This window comes from Patagioenas fasciata, chromosome 12 (genome assembly GCF_037038585.1).
Source record: "Patagioenas fasciata isolate bPatFas1 chromosome 12, bPatFas1.hap1, whole genome shotgun sequence".
Taxonomy (NCBI): Eukaryota; Metazoa; Chordata; class Aves; order Columbiformes; family Columbidae; genus Patagioenas; species Patagioenas fasciata.
In genome coordinates this window covers 25,060,115-25,082,294 of record NC_092531.1, presented here as the reverse complement: position 1 = coordinate 25,082,294, position 22,180 = coordinate 25,060,115, and the positions used below count along the sequence as shown (strand labels likewise).

Genomic DNA, 22,180 nt, shown 5'->3' with positions numbered 1-22,180 from the left:
TTGTCAGGTACAGAAAAGTAGTTTAGAAGCTAAACGAGTTCATTGCTGATTGCTTAATGATTATTTAAAGATTGCTCTCCTACATACCTAACTCTTTTCTGGAAATGGAGGCTTTGGAAGCTTATCTTTCAAATCCTCATTTTAAATGCTGAAGCTTACAGAGGCATCATTACTCTTCTTGGAAATGTTTAGTAAAGTAAGCAGCACGACAGCGTGCCATAGAAGCATTGTAAGAACAGTTGTGGAAGGATTCTACGATGCCATGAATGGTAAACTGAGTTAAATTTGTTCACCAAAATGCATAACAATACTGTATATTCTATACAGCATATTCTATAACTATAAACATTTCAGAAAATGTTTTAGAAATATTAAGAATGACTTTTTGTATTTTCTCCTTTTAGTCACATTTCAGGAGTCCCACCGGAGTGACCTCTGTGTGAAGCAGTGGGGACAACCAGTACTCTTAATTTCTCAGTTAAAACTGATTCTCATGAGATGCTGTGATTGCAGTATCTCAAAACATAATCAAACCACTATTTAAAAATTTAAAAAAAAAGTTTAAATGAGTTTTTATGCTACCTGAAAATAGGTGTGCTGGAAGATAGTTTGTATTTCCAGCTATTCCTAGATGTTGAGCTTTTGCTGGTTTATAGCTATCGTACAGTCCTGTCCAAACTCCTTTAATTCACTTTTTATGTCTTGTAACTCTACTGAAGTTAAACAGTTTCTCAGTCAAGTGCAGACAAGACCCGCTAAAGGAACAGAATGGGCAAGACGAAAAACTGAGAAGGTGGGTATTCCTCCCAGTCTCTTTATTTGTCCACTCTGTTTTCTGCATCTCGTAAACCTCACAGAGTCATTTCTGGCCAAAGTGTATGGCTCCTTTGTGCTCTCTGCTCTCCACTGTACTGGAGTATACTTACATTCTTCAACTAATAGCTGTCTTATTTATATATCTTTAGGGTCATTCTTGGCCAGAATGCAAAGTGTGAAGCACTTCTTGAAGACCTGTGCCTAGATTGATACAAGTTTGCTTCTACAAAATAAGTAAGCTCAATATCACTTTCAAATGTTAATTTTAAAAGGTCACCACACGGGAAGAGAGATTTCAGAACGGGGAGAACAAACAGGCTGCAAATGCAGCAAATGGGATATAAGATAGCAGTGTGAAGGAAAAGAAAGGAGAATAGGAGTGAGTGTTTATTACAAAGCTTCCATATGCAGCCAAAGTGAATGAAATGATACTCCTGATGCCATCATTCTAGGACATCTTAACGGTTTTGTGTGTCACCAGTTAAAACTGTTTTACAGGTCACAGCACAACCGTATGTTTCCTTGTGAAGGAAGGAAAAAAGGAAACACCCTAAATGTTGTACTTACCTTATTGCCCTGGGAATTGAAATACATTCTTGTAACCCTGGCATTCCCAGCCTGCCGGAAGCAAACCAACTGCTGCGGCCTTGTCCACTCAAACATTCGAACGCTACCATCCTGTGCTCCTGTGAGATCTGAGGTTACAAGACAGATGTTCATTAATACTATAGTATTTCACAGAACGTTATCTCTTCTATGCTACTAAGTGTGAGTCACTTACAATACTGATGGACTGGATGTGAGGCCATTCTCTTGACATTATTCAGATTTCTTTTAATGAGCTTCATATAAAAGAAATAAAAAAATAGTTTTGAAGAAAAGACATCAACGCACTCTTCAGTTTTGTTTAGACTACTACATGGTGAGTGTCCCCCAGCTTGTTAATCTAACATCATTTGCATCTAACTGCGTCCAGTTGCAGTATGGTATATAAAGCCTATTTCTGAGAGCTGTTTTAGACATGAAAGTTCAAATAGTATTAATATTCTACTATACAAAGAACTTAAGCACGTGCTGATGTGCATTCTTTTGATATTAGTCCCCATGCAAGAACTGAAAGTTTGGGATTGTTCTGGTTTTGGTTGGCTTTGTTCGTTTGTTTGTTCCTTTATTTTGTTCCCAGAAACTCCAGGTCCTACCTGAAAACTCCTATAAGAAAGAGAAAAACCTGACTGTCTGAATATTTTCTATGTCACAATAAATCTATGCCACAATATGCTTAGTTTGGCCTCCTTTGTGGCCAGGTCTTGGTCATTGTAGGCCTTTAATGTCAATATTGAATTAACAGTATGACTAATGCAAACTAGGTCTCTCAAGTAAATAATCCACTAAAAAGCTAACAGTCTCTCGAGCTGCACGCAGCAGAAGTACTTACCACCCCAGCTCCGGTGCTAGTTTGACCACTGCCTAACCATGGCATCGATGAAGACGGTTGTATCTGACTCACTCCAAAAGACGGTGCAGTTGACTGAGTTAGCGTGGTGGTAGAACCACGAAAGTCAATATCATCAGAACTGTAAAAGAACAGCATTGTTCTGCTATAAACAAATGTTTCTTTGCTGCCAATGCTGTCAGCTTATCTCATTGTAAGAGCCTAGTGGTAGTGGGTAGAGGAAGCGAGACAATGAATTGATAATTCCTGCACTTACGTTGTACAAATGCTTTCAACATGCTCCAAAGCTTTTGGTGTTTAACCTCAACAGTTGATCCTAACTGTGGCAGATAGATGATGGGACTGTAGGCTCTTTTGAGAAGAAAATTGTTGGCATACTCCTGACCTGCATGTCTAGATGTATATCTATTCCGTGCAATGGAGTGCGGTACAGATGAGTGCTTGTTGCAGCTGATACATCCACAGTTCTCCGCGCAGTAACGGAGGAGACAGGAACTGAGGCTGTTGCATTACACAGCCGGGCTCGGCCCCCACAGCTGCTTGATGTTGCAATGACGCAACTGCAGCTTTTGTAAGGTAGCATTTCCTTTATTAGCTTATGCAGCATGGGACTTTACATCACCGAGCAGTGCAGATGTGCCCCAAACGCTCACACCCCTCAAAACCTTAGTTTCTCCACGTGTAAAGCAAAGACAGTAATATTCTTTGGCCTTCCCTAACTCTTTTATTGTAGAGCAATCTGGAACCTACTGAAGAAGAGTAATTAACGTTTTTTTGGTATGATCTGCTTGTGCTCACACAGGTATTATCCATGCAGACTCACAGTTAACCAATACTCTCAATATAAACACAAAGAAACAATCCTACCTTTTGGACTCCCTGTCATATTCTTCCCCAATCCATATAAACGACTGAGCAGCCAGTAGAGCTGAAATGTCGAGCTCCTGAACATCATGTGTAGATGCCAAAACAATTTCATTGCTGTTTGCCTGTGCAGCACAAATAGAAAATTTATACTAACTGTCATTAAGATTATTTTTAAACTTATTGTAATATTTGAGGCTTACCTTATTAACTGCAAATGCCATTATCATATCTGATTCTTTGTGAATTATTTTTGCTTTTCCTCCAGGGTAGCCAAGATCTGCTTCAACCTACAAAACATTTATAAGGAATTTCAATTCTCCTGAAAATCCATTTTGTAGAGGTACATTCAGACTGCAAAAATCCATACAAATTTCATGCAAGAAAAGTTCAGTGGCCTCAGCATTGATTAGGAAGCTAAACTTTAGACTTCTCATACTCTTTGGTGTTCTAGAAGCCAATACGTTATATTTAAGTGTGAGAAACACAAAGCTGTGTGTGCAATACTATTTACGAGGTGTTCACTCATCCCAATTATCAGGACATCCAAAGTTAATTCAGTGATTAAAAGCCTGACACACAGACTCCACAGAACATACAGCTTCTGTTAGTCACGTTAGAGAAAGAAAAGCCAGTTCCACAGAACTTTTAAGAATGTGCTAGAGGTTTGGGAGAAGGGATACTACCTTGGCTTTGTGATCTTCTGCTACGCAGTTTTGTTTGACCTGCTCCACACGATCTTCTACAGACTACATAACATCACACAGTCACAAACACAAAACACATGCACAAACAAATATAAAAAAAGAATGAAACATTCCAAACTAGATTTTAAAGGCCACTCTGTCAGTAAATGATGACAAATGTATTTTTAAATTTTTATAAAAGGCACAGAAACTAAGACAGGAATCTAAACAAACTCACTTAAAATGTAATGCCTCCTAGATGAACACAAAATGTATGATATAGTAAATAAATGGAGGAGTAATACACACACAAAGTCCGTACTTACAGGAAGTCTTAAAGATATTACCCAGTATACTTATTTCCCATGGTACTTGTGTCTTGGTTTAAATTTTCAGTTACAACTCATTACAGTTGTAAAATTCATAAAGCCCCATATTATATATTGCTATATAATATTAATTTTATATGTATATATTACTCATGCATATATACATATACATAAAATAATAGCTTATTTAGATCTCTTTTTCAATGTGACACACAAAAAATATTACATGAAACCTCAAATTTATTTACTTATGACCCTTATTGCAAATGTTCTGGTTCTTTATTTGGACAGTGTTCGAACACCTAAAGGTAAGGTCAGATACGTCTTGTCTAACGACATTCAGTTCAGTTGGTATTTCAATAAACAACATGACAGTCATGTTGATTTAAAACAAATCCCAACGCTCTTAAATGAAAGAAAGGAAACTGAAACGCCAACAAAAATGGAAAGAAAAAATACCGAGGAGACCGAGGAACAGTTAGAATAGAGCTTTCGTGGAAAAAAACGTTACATCCTTTGTTTACCTCACTTTGTTTCCTTTTCTTTGTGAATATGTATCTTATGAAAGTCTCCTGAAGCAGCTCTTGCTTCACAAGAAAATGCCAGAGCCTTTTTGCTGGAAGAGCTGAAGAATCCTTGGATCTGGATGACATGGGAGGGAAATAAAAAACCAAAAGAGAAAGCTGTAATGTAATTAAGAGTGGACAAAAAAATACTCAGTGAATGACTTTAGATGAAATTTCAATTTGAACAAAAACAAAGTTTAATGTCTAATTTCTTCAAGGCAAATATCGAGAGATACTTTATTTCCTTGTATTTTTTAAAAAACCGCAATATATTACTAACTTCCAAGTACTACAGTTTAGTCTGCTGACTTGCTAAGATCTAGCCAGCCTTCATTTGGCTCTTTAACTTCAGGTGGAAATGCTCTTTAGGAGTTCTATGATCAAAGAATGTGGTGTTGCTAGGACAAAAATACTTACTTGAACGGTGTATTCTCAGGTTCAACCATTGCTTTATTGCGGAGGACAGCTGGTCCTGCCCCTGCGCCAAGGTCACTAGGGTAAGTACTGATGTAGTTTGGCGGCGGGCCTTCAAATTGGTCCATTCTGTCCTGAAGAATCTGTTCCCAGTGTTCCAAATTTTTTATCACAGCAATGCCCAGTGGTGATGTCACCGGCAGATCTAAACAGAAATATTAATAAATTAAGGCTTAGCAAAAAAAACCCACACTTAAGTTACAGTGTGTATAAAAATACTAGATAATACAACCATCAAAAACCAAATCTTGTCAGGAAATGTACTTGTTGGCAATTGTAAAAAAAATAACACATTAAATTATTTAATTTTAAAACTGAAAGTTAAAAAGCAAAGTCTGACAGAAGGCCATTGTACAGAAAGCAGAAGTGTAAAGCAGCATTTAACATACCAGTGAATTCCAGACCAGCAATGGGAAAGAAGTTCTTAACATTGTGCAGAACTAATTTTACCATGGTCAGATGAAGAAGAGCCCAGCTGTATCAAAAGAATAGATTTAGTTGTGTTATAACAAGATTAACATAGTTATCTGCAGAATATTTTTCACCTCCTACCAAATACACAGATCAGAAAAACTGTGTAGATGGTTGACTGAGGTTTACCCGACAGGTAGAGAAATACTTATTTATCAGCCATGCAACACAAGGGTGGCTCCGAGAGCACCTCTCTGGAACAGACTGTTCCCCTTCCCTCTGGTACAGCTCCCACGTTATTTTACTCTTCCCGCAGGTAAAAGGGTGGGCATGCACGAGCCTCTACAAGACTGAGAATTAAGTACAAGTGCCCTAAAACACCTCCTGAAATTCTCCATTTGGAAATCATGATGAATACAGAAAAGACAAATCAAACAAAACACAAGCCACACAGCTTTGACTTCCTAATCCGTTTTTTCTAGGCAAGTAAGTGAGGAACCGTTACTGTGGTGCGAATTTGTCACTTCTGTAATCCTATTGCTCCAGATAAGCCTATCCACAGCACTGAAATTATTTGACTTCAACTGGAAAGTGCAGAGGATCTGCATTCTCTGTAGTCAGGAAGAAAAGGTACGCACATGACACAATGATTCTAAAATAGCGGCAGCTCCTGCTAACCTGTAAGAATTGGCATCTTTGTGTTCCTGGATCTGTACATCAGAGAGGAAAGCATCATCTTCTTCTTCATCACTGTGAATGCTTTCATCTGAATCATATATAACACCGCTGTCTGATAAAGGAAGAAATGGCTGCAATGCAAAATAAAAGTCTGCTAGAAAAGCAACTTTCCGATCTCTTAATATTCAACTCTTATTTTAGTTATCACTGTCAGAGTTTAAATGACAACAGCCTAACCGAGAAATAGGTTTCCCTAAAGCATAAACAAGTAGCAAGGAGAAAAGTGTTAATCTCTATTATTGACAAGAAACATGCTTTGAAAGTTAAGAAATAGGCTTGTAGGCTCTTCATCTTTTTTTACGAGGATCATATTCTGCAGCTTACTATGAAGGGCACTCAAAATCTTCACATTATTTTTGTCCTTTAAAACTTAACAGAGAAAAAATATGCTTTTATGAACAGTAACATACATGTTCCATTTTAAATTACCTTTGCCATAAAATAGTCCCACATGCTGAGCTCTGGAGGAATAAACTTTTCTTTGTACGAGGGTCTTTCTGCGGGTACAGGCGGTGGGACAGAGCTGTCTTTTACTGGCCTTCCCGGCACTAGCATTCTCATATTGAACCGACGACGATGTTTGTCCATTTCTTCTGATGGAAGAGGTGGTGCTAAATTCAGGTAATTTGAAAAGCTGATATTAATATTGCATCTTCAGAAGTGGAGGTATTTTATAATTGAAGCAACTAAAACCATCGCTATTGGTACTAATTTCTACTGATTCAGAAATCAAAGCCAGCCTAAATAAAGTAAGTGTGATCATACAAAGAGTTCACTTATGATAAGTTCACTAACAGTGGCATTTATACATCAGATATATAATGAGAAATACATTTTATTATCTGGATTAAGTTTTCAGGAGATGTAGCTTTTCAATAAAAAGCTATTAGCTGAAATCTGTTCTCCAGAAAAGAATGAAAACGTTTTGTTGAGAAATAAAATAGAGAAAATGTCACTAAACTAAACTGCACAAGCAGCAGTAGTTATTGAAAATATAAGCCAAAGAACTCTTAAGACAGCAAAGAGAATTTGAATAGAGAAGAGAGGATTTTTGGCAACTGAAGTCTATTTCAAAGTGTTATGATTTAAAATGTTGTAATAGTTATCAACCCATTAACACAGAATTTGTTTTTCAAAGTGTTACTGGCCAGGCAACAGTGAAGATCACACTTACTTTATTACAAAGGAGCTATATATTTGAAAAACTTTTTATTTCAAGCCACTACTAACACTCATCTATACTGCAAGTCTTTACAAACCTCCATTACCATCCTCTGAAACATCGGAAGCTGGAGCAGCTTGCAGGTTAAAGGGAAACAGAATACATCTCAAATGAAGAGGAATGACTCACAGAAGTTATTCACAGTAGCATCTTGTGAAAATAACTTCCCTAAATAAGTTTTAAGTTACTCCACGAATGACAAATATCTGCTGTGCATCCTGAGAACGGTGCATTGCCTCGTTACTATTTTGTTTAATATTTCAGATATGAAATATCTAATTTTAGCACAGGTTTCAAGCTTATCACTGTTTTGAAAGCCTATGTGACATGATTTTCAGCATTGTTGCAGTGTGAAGCCTATGACAAATGGTTGTATTTGCCCTTGTCTCCAGAGCCGGAATTCAATCTCCATTTCTGCTTTTCCTCATGCAATATATTAAAACATGCTCATCTCTCGTTGCAAAATCTCTGGTTTTAGTTGGAGTTTACAGACACATCAAGTATTTTTCTGACAGATGAAGCCAATATTTCTTCTCTGTGGACTTGTGCAAGGTGAAATCATATCTTGCAATAGAAATTGGTTTCAGAAATACTGTTTCCAAGTTACCGCAGTCGTTAAACAATAACGTTCATCTCTCACATACAGAAAACCATAGGTATTAACACCGATTCATACCACCTGTTTTTTCACTAAAAATAATGACATAAAGTCCCCCAAAGTTGTTCTAAGTAAGCATCTACTAGTAATATTAGCAATACAATAACTGTACAGTTTTTATGCCAAATTCAAAATGTGCTGGGTGCCACCACAAGGGACAACCACAAAGACTAATAATTTTTCTGCTTTTTAATTAATGTAACAGTTTTCTTGCCGGTAGATACTTAAATTCTGCTTTCTTGCTGTTAGTTTTTAAAAGGAAGGAAGGTATAAAAGGCAAATCGTTAGTATGCCCCTTAGAGAACAAGGTACCTGGAATGTTTTCTGACTGCCGTCGAGGTTTCACAAGGAGTTTCACCCCTCCACCAAAAACAGCAGCCCACATTCGGCTGTTCAAAGGATGGGCTGCTAGTCGAAATAATTCGTTACATGAATTGGTTGCAAGGGCGTGTATAAGGAGACTCAGGTAGACAGCTACAACAGCTTCGCAGAGCAGGATGTTTAACTTTGGTTGATCTTCATCCTGAGCTGAACTTAAGAGATTTATAAGCGAACTCACACCTGCAGAGAGAAAAGAGGAAAAGTTCTGTATTCAATGAGTAGGAGTACAAATGGAAAAAAGGGAAATGTTTCGCCTCTCTCTTTCATGTTAAACACATACTAATAGCCACACGATACTTCTATTCAGCTGAAACATACTACGGGCAGTTCAGCTTGCCTGTGGAATTCCTGCACTCTTTCCCCAGTTGACCTCCAAGCACTAAAGCGATGCTTGGGTGCTGGGAGTAGCTGTTTTGGTAGCTATACCAGGTAAAGCACGGGGGTAAGACAGTGCTAGAGAAACCACTAACAGAAGGAGCTTTGCTGGGGGTGAGGCAGACTGGAGGAAAACATTTTAGGATGACAAATTATCAGCTTATTGAGTTTATCCTAAAGATCATGGTCTCTTCTTCAAGCAAGATGTTTACCATATACAACGTTTATTCTTATTTGTTTTGATATGTGAAAAAGTTAAATGCTTTTATTAATTCAAGAACAGAATCAGAAACACTTATCCATTTCTGATCATCCACCATTTCATCCATCGTATTACAGGACAGTGAGATCACATTTCAGATGTGGTGCTAAGAGTAACGTGGGCTTTGTCTCACCAGGCCACTGAGCAGGGGCTGAGTTGGGAGTTGCGTGCTCTTCGATACTTTCTGTCCTCAGTCTGCGTCGATCGCTCAAGAGCAGTCCTTGATAAACCATCCCTGTAAACTGATTCGCTTCTGTTTGACTGCTAAATACAAATGAAGATTTTTCTCATGAGAAAGGATTTCAGAATATTTTTCATAACAAAGTGTAGTTATATATACGAGCTTCTTATTTAATCAGAAAATGCAATATTTTAAATTCTATAGGACTGTCAAGAATTTTATAATTTCATGGTACAGAAAACAAATTTTCAATTGAAACTTGGATTGCTGCCATGTGGCATTATCAATTTGAATATGTTATATGCAGAGCTCCAGACATGAAAAAGTCTTTTCCAAATATTTTAGTAATATATTTGTTCTGAATAATATCTTTTAAACGTTTTTACAGATTTCTCTTCCAGTTCCAGTTTGGAAATTACACTGCATGAGTCCTGACTTCAGTTAGGCTCAGATGTTTCCCCTGCAGCCCTGTTCAGCAATAACTGTGCTGTGGAACACAGCAGTCAAATGTTTTTCAGAATCATCCTAAGTGAGAGTGACACTAAATTTTCCTGTTACTTATTGAAAAAATCTGAATGATTTCTGTTATTTTATCCATGGAAACCTGATCTGGCATATCAAAGCTAGCAATGTGTAAACTGTATAAGTATCTATACCCATACACAGATATTTAATCCCTTTTTTAGACATAGGCAGGAAGAATTTCCACCTCAGATACTCAAGATTACTCCAATGCAGGACTGTAAGAAAACTTGTGGGTTTACCTGTAGCTGTGGCTGTCACATAGTGCTTGATAAATGGATGCAGAAAGCGAAGCTGCTAAAGAATGAAGTGTGTACACCTAAAATAAAAAGAGCCAATAAGCTATACATAAGTTATACATAAACGGTGAGTAAACCACAATTCTTTCTAAACAGCACTGGAAATTGCTCCTAGTTTTAAATCAAGTGCGGGAAATAGTATCTGAGTGTTACTTTAAGTTTAGAGCACAGTATTTAGAAAATCACAACTGCTACTTCAAGATCACTGGATTGCAGTCAAAACCCTCTAATGCTATGTCAAGATAATTAACTTTATTCAGACAGAGAACTGCCACAATGAATGAGTATACTGAAGGAGTGCTAAAGTATGTCCTGTTACAATAATTAATTTGATAGAGTGATTCCTGGAAGCCTTAATATATAACAATGCAGTTTAATACAGTAGTAGTTGCTCAATATGCATGAAATAGAAAACTTTGTGTAATAATGGTATGATTCTTTTATATATCATCTCTTTTGTACCTCAACTATGTGATCACAAATTTCCGGAAGTCTCCAGGAGTAACAAGAATAATAGCCTGTTATTGCCTGACAATACAACAGAAATACTCCAGTTCTTAAAACAGGGGAAATGCAAGGGTTTCTTGGAAAGTCCGATGCAATCCACAGCGTGAAGAAAATGGTAAACTGTTAAAAAGGTGGACTTGAAACTCACTCTGTGTTCATTTCCATCTCCTCTTCCTCTCTTTCCATTTCCTCACATGCTAGACCTCAGATTAAGCTATGAATTATCTAAAGTCGTTTTGCAGTTAGGCAGTGTCAGCTCTTCTTTCTGAATTCTCTTTTAAAAGCAAATGCATGTGAAGCAGGAGTTTTAGAGTAAGAAAGAAGCTTGCTATAGCATAATGCAAAAGGAGTTCACTGATATAAGAGACAGACCGAGACGTAAACAAGCTTTGGCTACAGTTTTAGAAGCTTAACTGCCTCGCAGTGGGACAACTCATTTCCTTTCCCAATTTTTCCCTACTTCATTTATTCAACAGGAATTCAAATTTTAATGAGTGTCATAGTCATAACACTGTGTCATAGTTTCAGACTCTTTGGTTTTTTCCCCCTCTATTTACTGAATCTGAACAGAATGTATTCACCCCAGAATATGGCTTAGATTAAGCAGTTCACCACAATTCCTTTAAAAACCAGCACGCTCAAGGAAATCCACGCTAGAGTAAGTTATGTAATATCTATATTAATAGAAAGTTACAATGTCAGTCTCCTACCTCTGCTTTCATTAATCTCCCTACAGCATTTGACCATAATGATAATCAGTTAACTTATACGATCACGTTATTTAAGAGCCAAGAATTCAGTGGTTTAGTATATGTCCACATTTGGAATAGTTTCCTGAGAATGACCAGAATTGGGATGAAAGGCAACTAACCAGATTCAAAAGGGTGTCAGAAAGCAAGTGGTTAACTAGCGGTTTACTTAAAGGGAGGAGGTCAGTGCTGTCAAAGGGTAAGTGTTGAACAGTTACCTCAAACACCACATTTTATTTTCCATGCTCACTCCATAAAAAAACATTTAGCGTTTCCTGAAAGCTTTTCATTACCTTGACATCTTCAACGTTAGGATGTGGTGGTGATTTCATCTGCACAATAGTGTAAAGAATATCGTGGATGTGGTTGTTTAAATACAGCACGGGATTGGCGATCACCGTTTTTGTGGATGCTATGCTTGCAGAAAGCAACGGTAGGGTTGTGGGTAATGGAAGTGGAGACTGAAGTTGTTTTACAGTAGTTTCCTGTTTAAAAGAAAACATTGTATTTAAAATCATTGCTTTGAGGAAAAAAGTTTAAAAAAAAGGATAATTTTCTATCTTAAATATTTTTTCAGTTATTCATTTTCTTGTACTGTCTACTCAGTACAGACAAGATTTTTACTGTCACTGATGTCAAAACCAAATTCTTAATTACTATAACAACAAATATCAGACCTGATAGCCAAGTTTGCTGGAACACTTTTTGATTTAGTGCAGGAAGAGTATTTTTATGTAGTTCATTAGGAAGTGTTTGGATTGACTATTAAGAGACACTAACTAAAATGCACTCGCTGTAGCATGAGCTGATATAATACTCACTAGTCTGAGTTCAATAGCAGTAGTTAAATTGGCACCAATCTGAGTTTCTCAAGTGGAAATGAACAAGTTTTTTTCTTTCTTCTGAAAAGAGTGTGCTAAGCCTTGTACCACCAAACATTTGCCTACTGCTCCTATTCGAGATGTGAAAAATGTGGGACTAGAGCAAGTTAAATGACCTGCCCAGTATGAGATTATCTGCTGTAGCTCAGTTTAGTCATTAACATTTGTTGGAAAATATCTCTTTTTGTATGAAATAAATGTAGACAATGCCATAATACAGTACAAGGGAGCACTGCCCTGTCTAATTTGGTATTATTTGTTGAGCCTTGCAGCTAAGATCCCATTCCTTGTAGCTCCCTTGCATGATCTGCAGAGGCACAGGGAATGAGATTGTCATATTTCAGCAATTGTGAATTTGATTTATTATATGGGTACCTGGACAGGCTGGAGAGTTGGGCGGGGGATAATCTGATGGAATTTAACAAGGGAAAGTGTAGAGTCCTGCATCTGGGCAGGAACAATCCCAAGTTCCAGTATAGGTTGGGGCATGACCTATTAGAGAGCAGTGTAGGGGAAAGGGACCTGGGGATCCTGGTGGACAACAGGATGATCATGAGCCAGCACTGTGCCCTTGTGGCCAGGAAGGCTAATGGCATCCTTGGGTGTATTACAAGGGGGGTGGTCAGTAGATCGAGAGAGGTCCTCCTTCCCCTCTACTCCACCCTGGTGAGACCCCATCTAGAATATTGTGTTCAGTTCTGGGCCCCTCAGTTCCAGAAGGACAGGGAACTGCTGGAGAGGGTCCAGCGTAGGGCAACAAAGATGATTAAGGGAGTGGAGCATCTCCCTTATGAAGAAAGGCTGAGGGAGCTGGATCTCTTTAGTTTGGAGAAGAGGAGACTGAGGGGTGACCTTATTAATGTTTATAAATATATAAAGGGTGAGTGCCATGAGGATGGAGTCAGGCTCTTCTCAGTGGCAAACAATGATAGGACAAGGGGCAATGGGATCAAGCTGGAACACAAGAGGTTCCACTTAAATTTGAGAAAGAACTTCTTCTCAGTGAGGGTAACAGAGCACTGGAACAGGCTACCCAGGGAGGTTGTGGAGTCTCCTTCCCTGGAGACATTCAAAGCCCGCCTGGACACATTCCTGTGCGACCTCACCTAGGCGTTCCTGCTCCAGCAGGGGGATTGGACTAGATGATCTTTTGAGGTCCCTTCCAATCCCAAACATACTGTGATACTGTGATACTGTGATACTGTGATACCCCGAATATTAAGGTCGAAATTATAGTTTAATTGGAACACAACTATAATGCTGCAGCTGTAACATAAACATCAACATTTATATTCCATAATTATAGGTAGCCTAATCCTCAGTGTCATCTAACAGATTCTTAAGAACCAAATAATCAGGATGTGGAAAACAGCAGAGCTAAATACCAAGTTCTTTCCCTGAGAACATTAAAATGATCTTGACCATTAGACTTGCAGAACATAAGAAGCATCTATTTAGGCACAAACTTTAGCATTTGACAAAACCGACAGTCCAGAACTGTTCACACGTGTCAAATGAGTTGAATTTGTTTTACCTGCTGTGACTCTTGCAGCAAGAACTTCAGCTCCATTCTTACAGATGCCAAACCACCACCTTGTGCCCCATGAAGACTACAGTAACTTAGAAAAACTCTCAGAAGAGCTTGGTTCTTCTGCAGCCACCACTTCCGCCTTTCAGCATGTTCACGTTTTGCTTGTAACCTACGTCTTTCTATCTGGTGCCTTTCATATGAACCAATGTCTGGCTTATCTATAATATCATCGTGATCAAGTAGATCCCCGTTTACTTTGGTATATGTTTTGCAATAGTCTTTGCCCCCTGCATCATGGTTGCAGATTTCATGCATAGCAGCAATCTCTTTTTCAAGCCAGTTGTACAGCTGAAATCTGAGCTTTCCTCCATCTACTTCATAACCTGTAGCCAAAGTCCGCAGTTCAGTCATAAGGATCTTCAAACAGGCTCTAAACTTCAGTTGTTCAGCAATAACATCAACCTCAGTTTCTCCTGCATCAGAAACCTCCTCATGCAGTGTTTGTGAGATGTTGGTGTCTGAGGTTGGCTCATCATCTTCTCCACTCTTAGATTCAGACTGTGAGCTTTTCATCATTATCCCAACATCCTTGTCCTCTTCATCTGATCCATTTTTGTCTTCACCCCAATCAAGAGTAAGGGGCTCATCATCAAATTTTACTGCTGGTTGACTCCAGTCAAACTGTGCTGAAGACTCAAGAGTATTCTCCAAAGCAAGGGAAGTGGAAATTGGCTGTGACCAGTCTATACCACCACTTCCAGCACCATCCATCAAGGCTTTGGAATCTGAAACACCAGCCTGTATTGGAGGACTAGATGAGTCCTTCTCAGCAGCTACAGTAGGCTTTTTTCTTACTTTTGGAATTTTGGAAAGGACTTCAAGTGCTAGTACAGGACAGCCCACTTTAAAATGAGCATTCGCAGTAGTGAAGAACAGTTTTCTTTCTATAAGATTAATTTTATCAACAAAGCTTTTCTCAGTTTTCAAACCTAAGGTGGCCAAAGTCCCTTCTGGTGAGCCGAAGTATCTTCGGATGAGCAAAGGGTGGGTCCGAAGATAATTGTAAAAACTGAATACCACAGGATTGCATGACTTGACAATAACTGAGGGATTAAACAGATACAACATCTATTAAAATGGCTATAAAATGGTATTAATCTGGTTTGCAATGTTTCCTGCATTACAGAGATTTGTCAGAACACAAAAACAAAGACAGTTTTGGGTCTAGTTGCCAAAACAAAGTGAAATAATTACTTATTCCCCACAAAAAGATTAAAAGAATGAGCTGGATAAGTAGAAAGATACTAAATTCTCTCATTTGCCTGAGTGTTACATTCTACTCAGCTATGCCTAAAAAGAGCCGGGATGATCAGCCAGGTAGAGATTTCCCCAAGGGAGGGAGTATGCCACAGAAACTGCGTTAATCTCGAAGACAGAATAGGAAATCCTGCCAGAACATTGCTCGTTTCTAGAAGCAAGAATGAAAATTTACTCCATCAGAATAAAGACTAGCCAACAATTAGCAGTGGAGAGGTATGCAGGGAAGTCCCAAAGAAGGCTCTCCTGAGCTTATCTGACAGCAGAACTAAATTTAATATTGGGCAGTCGGAGACAAGGCCCTGGAAGAAATTGGAAAAAGATTTATATATTTATGTTTAAGAAGAAGAAATTATTGAGTGGGCTAGTGTTAGAGATAAGCCAATTAATTATTTTGACATAATGGCATCTCAGGAGATACATACAGAGATACATACAGAGAAAGTATTTCTCCTCCTCTACTTTGTCTTCATAAGTTCATCCTATCAGACCAATGATTTTCCCTTACCTGGGTTTTCATCATCATCTTTAGGTGTTTGTTCCAATAACGTGTCCAGTGCTCTAGTGTAATCCTTCATTATCCAGTATGCAATGCTTCTCAGAAATGGATCCGAATGCAATTTAGTACAGTTGAACCCAGCTCCATCCTTACAGCAACCCAAAATCTTTTCATAAAGAATGGAGGTGTACGTGACAGAGGTCTCAAACTCAGATTCATATAAGCGAGCAATAACCATAGCCAACTGGATGTCTTCCATTTTCTCAAGGCACACCTATAAGAAGTGGGGAAAAGGTTGCTTTATTAAGGAAGACTGTTCTTTAAAATACAATGAAGTGAATAGCAATTTATGTTTACAGAACAGCTAACTTCTTATATCTGTTCTTTAAAGTATATATTAATCTTTGGGTCAAAAATGTGGTAAGTGATATATATGTAAGTAAGATATTTATTGCATGTTTGGAAAGAGGTGTACTTTCTATTTCAGGAGGTATAATATGTGTAGCAGTATATCAGCATGTCAAAAATTATTATGGCAGAAGATACAGATTAACTTCCAAATTTAAAGTTAATACGTTCCTGGTAAGATATTCTTCACACAGCCTCATCTGCAGAATCTTTGTCTTTTCAGGTAAAGACAAACATAATGCATATAAACAGGTGGGACAACTAGAGTTCTCTAATTCCCATTCTCTCCTGAGAGGTGCTGCTTAGGTTATGATCCTGCTTACAGGTCTCACCTCCCTTGTGGCAAGGCAACATCACAGCTCACTAAGAAGGGATCCTAGGGCTGCTTCAGAAGAGAACTCTGACTTCTTTTTTAACTTAATGTTGTAACAAGGTCATGCAGAATAGCTGAAGGCTGAACAGGCTGCTACAGCTTAACTGTGCTGATCAAACAGGCAGCTTTGCCAGAAGGGTCATGACTGGTATTCCCAAGAGCGCTTCCTGAGGACTGATATATAACATCTGAACAATTATTCAGGCCTTCAGATCAGCTCCCAAGCTGCTTTTCACGGTGGTGTGGAGGTAAATGGTATGTCTGCAGGGCACAGAGAGATCATGCGTACACATACCATATCATTTGTGCTGCCACGATTTGTGAAAAGACCATCAGGGAACAGCTTGTAAGGATACACTTACATAGTTCAAATTAGTAACTGAAACTTAATTCTCAAAAGTGGAAAAGTGGATACCTCTATAGCATCTTTCAGTGAACCTGCTAGCAAGAAAAATGCAGCTGATTGTTCAAAGCGTTGTTTTCCCAACAAAGCAAAAGCATTTTTTAAAGCAGCTTTGCGCCATCTATCTTCACTAAAGTTGTGGCTGAAAAAGGCAGTCATCTTTTCATCATGCTGGGATCTGCATAAAGAAATGCAATGTACACAACTATTTATTATGTAACCTTAGCATACAACCACTTTAACAACATCACTTTAAATTAAACTCTCATCTTGAATGAGTTCTGCTTTGCATTCCTGGTTCAGTTAAGATTTAATCAAACTTACAGTTAACAGAACTCACCTGAAGAGACCCCACACCACTGCCTTTTTCTTCATAGCAAGGTAAAAAAGTGCAGCATCTAAGGCATCGTTGTTCCTCTGGAATGAAGCTTTTGCAACCTGTAGTAAATAAAACCTACTTTAATTACTGAAAATAATACTCAAAATACTGCTTTTCCCTAACTCCCTCTGTCAGGGAGGACAGTCAGGTGATTCTATTATTTCTACAAAGCTACAGTAATTTCTGTCAGAATGTTTTATTTACATGTGACAGCTCTCATTGCACTGCAAATGTTCTTAAGAGTCAGAAAAGCAGCACTACTGCAGCTATTAACCCCTCTCAACACAGCGGGACAGTAACGCGTACTATTGTGTGAAATTCCTCTTGCAATCCATAATTTCAACATGCTTAAGCTAACACAAGTATTTCTGTAATGGACACTTTATCTTGTATAGGAGTCAGTGATGTAATTGCATTTGATTTGGAGTACCTGGATGATTAAGCTTCACTCCTGGATTCTCTGAGTACCCTGTAAGTTTTTAAAATGTACTTTTACAAGAGATGACTTGGAAATGTAGTACACTAGCAAGCACTTCTGTTCCTCAGAGACTGCATTATTTGCTGTAACTCAAAGCAAAAACTCGTGATGATTCAAATCCATCAAACTTCGAGTTACAATAAAGCTGAAATTCTTACTTTAGTAAGGACTTAAATCTCAATGGTACCTATGGGAAATAGTTTTAAATATTATCTCAGAAATATATTGCATTTTATCCATTGTTAGACCTCCCATAAGAAAACTCCGCATGGAAATTAGTTGTGTTATTTTGGTTTTACATAATATAGGTGCATATTTCCATCAAACTGTAATTTTTGTGACTCTTCAGATGAGTAAGACCTGAATTTATTTGCATTTCAGATCTTTTATGTTCTATAGTACTCTGTTATAAAAAATACAAAATTTGCAAAGAGACCCTTTATATAGTTTTTATTGAGTAATATTTTAGATATATTTATTTCTTAAATAAAACCCTCTACTGAACTCAAAGCATAATTCCCTCTTTCATCTGTAGATGTATAGTCATACCTGAAAACAAGACTCTTCTTAAAATAGGGTACTTAATATGATTTTCAACATACTGTTAGATATGCAGCAGGGGAGCAATTAGGTGCTGCAGAAATGGCTTGTTCCCTAGGTCCAGTTGTATTATATCTTACTATTGAATAACAACATTTGTAAGGCAGGAGTACCAACATCAGGTGTGCACACTCCTGGGTGGGCTGGAGTACAAAGAAATGTGCCAGCCGCAGGTCACCGTGTGTATCTGTTGAGGCACACCTGACAGCACGGAACTACAGCCTGCAAGCAATGCCAAGTACCTTCTCAATGCATCTTCGGAGGGTGTTGATATTCCTGACCCACCAGCCAATACCCATGGCTCTTAATTCAGACCACTGTGGGTCTCCCCTTTGGATAGCTGGGATCATATTGATCAACTCCTCCTCAGCCTCAGAATGAAAAGCCCATGCAAAATGGCAAGTAGACAGGCCTAAACAATAACATAAGAAAATTTAGAAGATTAAAACTTGTTAATAGGTAAATGGACTACATCAGACATGCGAAGTGTGATCTCCAGCTGAAGATTCACGTAGACCTGACACAGGCTCCTTCGCTCAGCATGAATATCTTTTTGCTCTCTAGGGATGTCCTCTCTTCAGTGCTTCTGTCCTTTTCCAGTATCCCACTTACATACGTACTAGAGTTATATGGTGAAAGGCTGAAGGAGAAATATTCTATTGCCTTGGAGGCAGACCCGTTCTGGGCCAGAAACCTTCCTGTCTGCTGTTAGGTGGCAACTTGATCTTCTTTCCTGTATTTCACAACAGCATTTACTCCAACTGAGCAAGGGGAAAAAACTGCTGTGATGAAAATAAGAAAATAATCTCTAAGATAAAGGCATGCTCATGTAAAGCAGCATCTTCATTCCTCCAGCAGAAACAATGAAATATATATATATATAATCTCTATGTTTTCTTGTTGGGGAACTTACTCCTGCCTCAAATTGAATGGGGCAGAATCTTATTCTGTTCTAGAACTACACTTTTTTGCTATTCACAGTGCATGGAGGGAAGCATGTACTAAGCCTTTGCAAGATAAGGGCTTCAACAGAATAATCTAGAATTAATATGCAGATAATGGAAATACCATAATATTATAAATCAAATATAACCAGATCCTGTTAGCTCAAATGGATCAAATGAAAGCAACACTTTGCTCTAAGAATTACCTTGGTGAAGTAGCTGAACTCGATACAGAGGTGGAAGTGATGTCAGAAGGCAGGTGTGCAAGCGCATAGCCAACAAATACCGTAAGCCACATTCATCCAAGGTATCTCTTCCTGTGAAATACAAAATATTGACTGTCAAACATGCAGGTGACTACAGGAGGCATATAGACAACCTGTCATATGCAGCGTGTGAGGAATGTATGTTTCTTAGCTTTCTGAGAACCTGAACTACAAGTTATTTATTATGTGTGAAATATAAGCAGAGATTTATATTTAAGTGTTTTTTCTTTTACTATAATCTGAATAACTGATGCTAGTTTTCAGCTTTGTTATCCCAAAACACCCAAGGACAACGATTACCTTTGCTGAGAAGAACAAGAGTGTTAATTCAATAATATGTCAGTTACTAACCTGAGTAATTCTTATCTCTGTTCTCATCTAGCTCAGTGCTTGTTGTGGCCACAGTGTCTGCCAAAGCCACCAGGAACATCTGCTCCAGTCGAGTGAGGCCTGGCAGACTTGAGTGCATCAGGTGGCTTGAAAGGACACTCGCATGTTCTCGGCCAAAGTAAGTTGGACCGTACTGTGAGAGATTAATAACTTTGGATTTACTCTCCCTCTTTTCAGGCTCAAAATCAATAAAGTCATCAGTTGTAACAGGCTGAATCTGGAATAGATCTGAGTACTGATCCTCTGTTTTTCTCTTAGCGTGGTCTTCAGAGCCCTGAGGTATTTTAGAAGTTTCTTCAGAAACATAAGTAGCATCTTGATCTGCAGCAAGCAGCGCATACAGTGGCAGCGGGGGAATTGAGTCTATCTCTGTGTAGTCTCGGGTACCATCTTTTCCAGCTGTGATGGTATCCTTCGCAGTACTACCACTTACACTAATGGTGCGAGAAAGATGGCGTTTGGGACCAGTTCCTTCTCCAGCTTCTGTGTCTTTCACTATTGCAACTTCTCCCGCAATACATTTAACTAAATGTGATAGAATGGCTTTGGCTCGGCGAACTTTACCCAGGTCCATAAGTTCTAATAACTGGGTTGGATGATACTGAGGGAGAGTAGGTGAAAGAACATGAGCAGCTTCAAAAAGGCCACCATCCTGAATTACAGTTGGAGTGCCAAAAACATCATCCACAATACCTGCCCCATCAATTACACTGGTCTTCTTTGCTATCAAGCTTGTTTTGAGTGGATCTTGCGTTGCTGAGTCTTCAGTAGTAAAAACATCACTTTCTGCATCACCAAACTTGACAGTGTGTTTCCACTGGGCATAAACATGCATTTCACAGTCCATTCCCACTACCAGGATGCCATCTCTCACCCAGGACAGAGACACAGGCAGGGAAGGAGTGCCATCTACAGATGATACCAAATCAATTGATCTAAGCAACACCCACTTCGACTTTATACCTTGTTTTATGCTACCACCTAGTGGTAAAGTAATGACAGCTACTCCCTCTTTACTGCTCGTTTGATCTGTTACAATTCCCGAAAGTCTTCCATACATGAAGATGTTGGCACCAACTCCAACTGTCAATATATGTGAGCCATCTTCTTTTGATACCCAGTCCAAATGCACCAAATGCTTGATACTGGGCACCAGGTATTCATCTTTATTCAAAAAAGCATCTGATTTACTGTAAACAAATAAATTACTATCTACACTGATCCTTGAATCAAGTACACTTCCAACCTTAACTAAATCATCCAGATGAATTGTCTGTTCCAAAACCCATTCTGATCCTCCTGTAGACTCACATTCAAGTATACAAACATGCATGGAAAATTCTTTGGAAACAAAACCGTTATGCTGTATGGGTTGTTTGTATGCTACTGCAAGACGTCCCGTATAAGAACAGCTCACGGCAACTGGCCTTCCTACTATGCTCACTGTACTGCTGTTGTCTTCTCCTTCATCATTCATTAAAGGCCATTTTCTCCAATGATATGTTTCCCTTTCTTCTCCATTTTTGCCGTTCAGGTCTGTCTCTACCGTACATCTCCAGAACCGCACTCTGTTGTCCGAACACGCTGTTACTATCAAATAAGGTGCAAGGCAGACTGGGTATATCGATGAAGAACTCAAGTGACCTGAAGTTAGAACAAACATTTACTTTTAGTAATATGAAGTAGAATGTCTGTATGAATGAGGCAGACACAGCACCGGCTGACTACTGATAGAGAACTTTACAAGCTAGTATTCTTTTTCTAATTTGGAATCGAGTAAGGGCAAATGTATTAACACTGATAACAGTACTGCAGCTTGAACATCACTAATCAGCTCCAGTGCCAGTCACTATTCAAAGAAGATAAGCTTGAATTGAACTAATTCAGAAGAAGGGTTGCTGGAATAATGAGAAGAATACAAAGATTTAACCAGAAGACATTAAGGATATTAAGATTAGGTGCATGTAGCTTATCAAAATGAAACCGAATAAAGAGAGGAGAGACACAGACAGACAACCAGAGGAAGGGCTAAGTGCATCAGGTAAAAAACCCCACTATATACCCAACATATTAGTGCTGGCAGGTCAACAAGTGGGTATAAATTGTTCATTAACAAATTAAGACTAGAAGTTTCCAACGGCTAGAGCAGTGAGTTTCAGGAACAGCTTTGCTGTGGGAACTCAATACATTTATGAAAAGGTAGCACGACATGGACAAA

General features: G+C 38.5%; 1 protein-coding gene across 8 annotated transcripts in view; it reads right to left on the bottom strand.

The window, feature by feature from the left end:
• DMXL2 (Dmx like 2) overlaps nt 1-22,180 on the bottom strand; it is a 49,804-nt gene that overhangs the window by 5,081 nt on the left and 22,543 nt on the right. For 2 of the 8 annotated variants that reach the window (XM_071814102.1, XM_071814105.1), the window contains 23 exons: nt 19,924-21,606; nt 19,513-19,623; nt 18,605-18,774; nt 17,246-17,343; nt 16,918-17,083; nt 15,731-15,995; nt 13,909-15,008; nt 11,787-11,978; nt 10,181-10,257; nt 9,369-9,499; nt 8,530-8,778; nt 7,597-7,635; nt 6,767-6,948; nt 6,278-6,408; nt 5,578-5,663; nt 5,132-5,333; nt 4,673-4,790; nt 3,820-3,882; nt 3,337-3,423; nt 3,137-3,258; nt 2,252-2,390; nt 1,598-1,658; nt 1,384-1,511 (listed from right to left, as the gene is read on the bottom strand). In XM_071814102.1, the coding sequence (XP_071670203.1) occupies nt 1,384-1,511; nt 1,598-1,658; nt 2,252-2,390; nt 3,137-3,258; nt 3,337-3,423; nt 3,820-3,882; nt 4,673-4,790; nt 5,132-5,333; nt 5,578-5,663; nt 6,278-6,408; nt 6,767-6,948; nt 7,597-7,635; nt 8,530-8,778; nt 9,369-9,499; nt 10,181-10,257; nt 11,787-11,978; nt 13,909-15,008; nt 15,731-15,995; nt 16,918-17,083; nt 17,246-17,343; nt 18,605-18,774; nt 19,513-19,623; nt 19,924-21,606 (5,600 nt within the window). The remainder of the gene's footprint in view (nt 1-1,383; nt 1,512-1,597; nt 1,659-2,251; nt 2,391-3,136; nt 3,259-3,336; nt 3,424-3,819; nt 3,883-4,672; nt 4,791-5,131; nt 5,334-5,577; nt 5,664-6,277; nt 6,409-6,766; nt 6,949-7,596; nt 7,636-8,529; nt 8,779-9,368; nt 9,500-10,180; nt 10,258-11,786; nt 11,979-13,908; nt 15,009-15,730; nt 15,996-16,917; nt 17,084-17,245; nt 17,344-18,604; nt 18,775-19,512; nt 19,624-19,923; nt 21,607-22,180) is intronic. The other 6 variants (XM_071814103.1, XM_065847749.2, XM_071814106.1 and 3 more) reach the window with 4 other exon arrangements.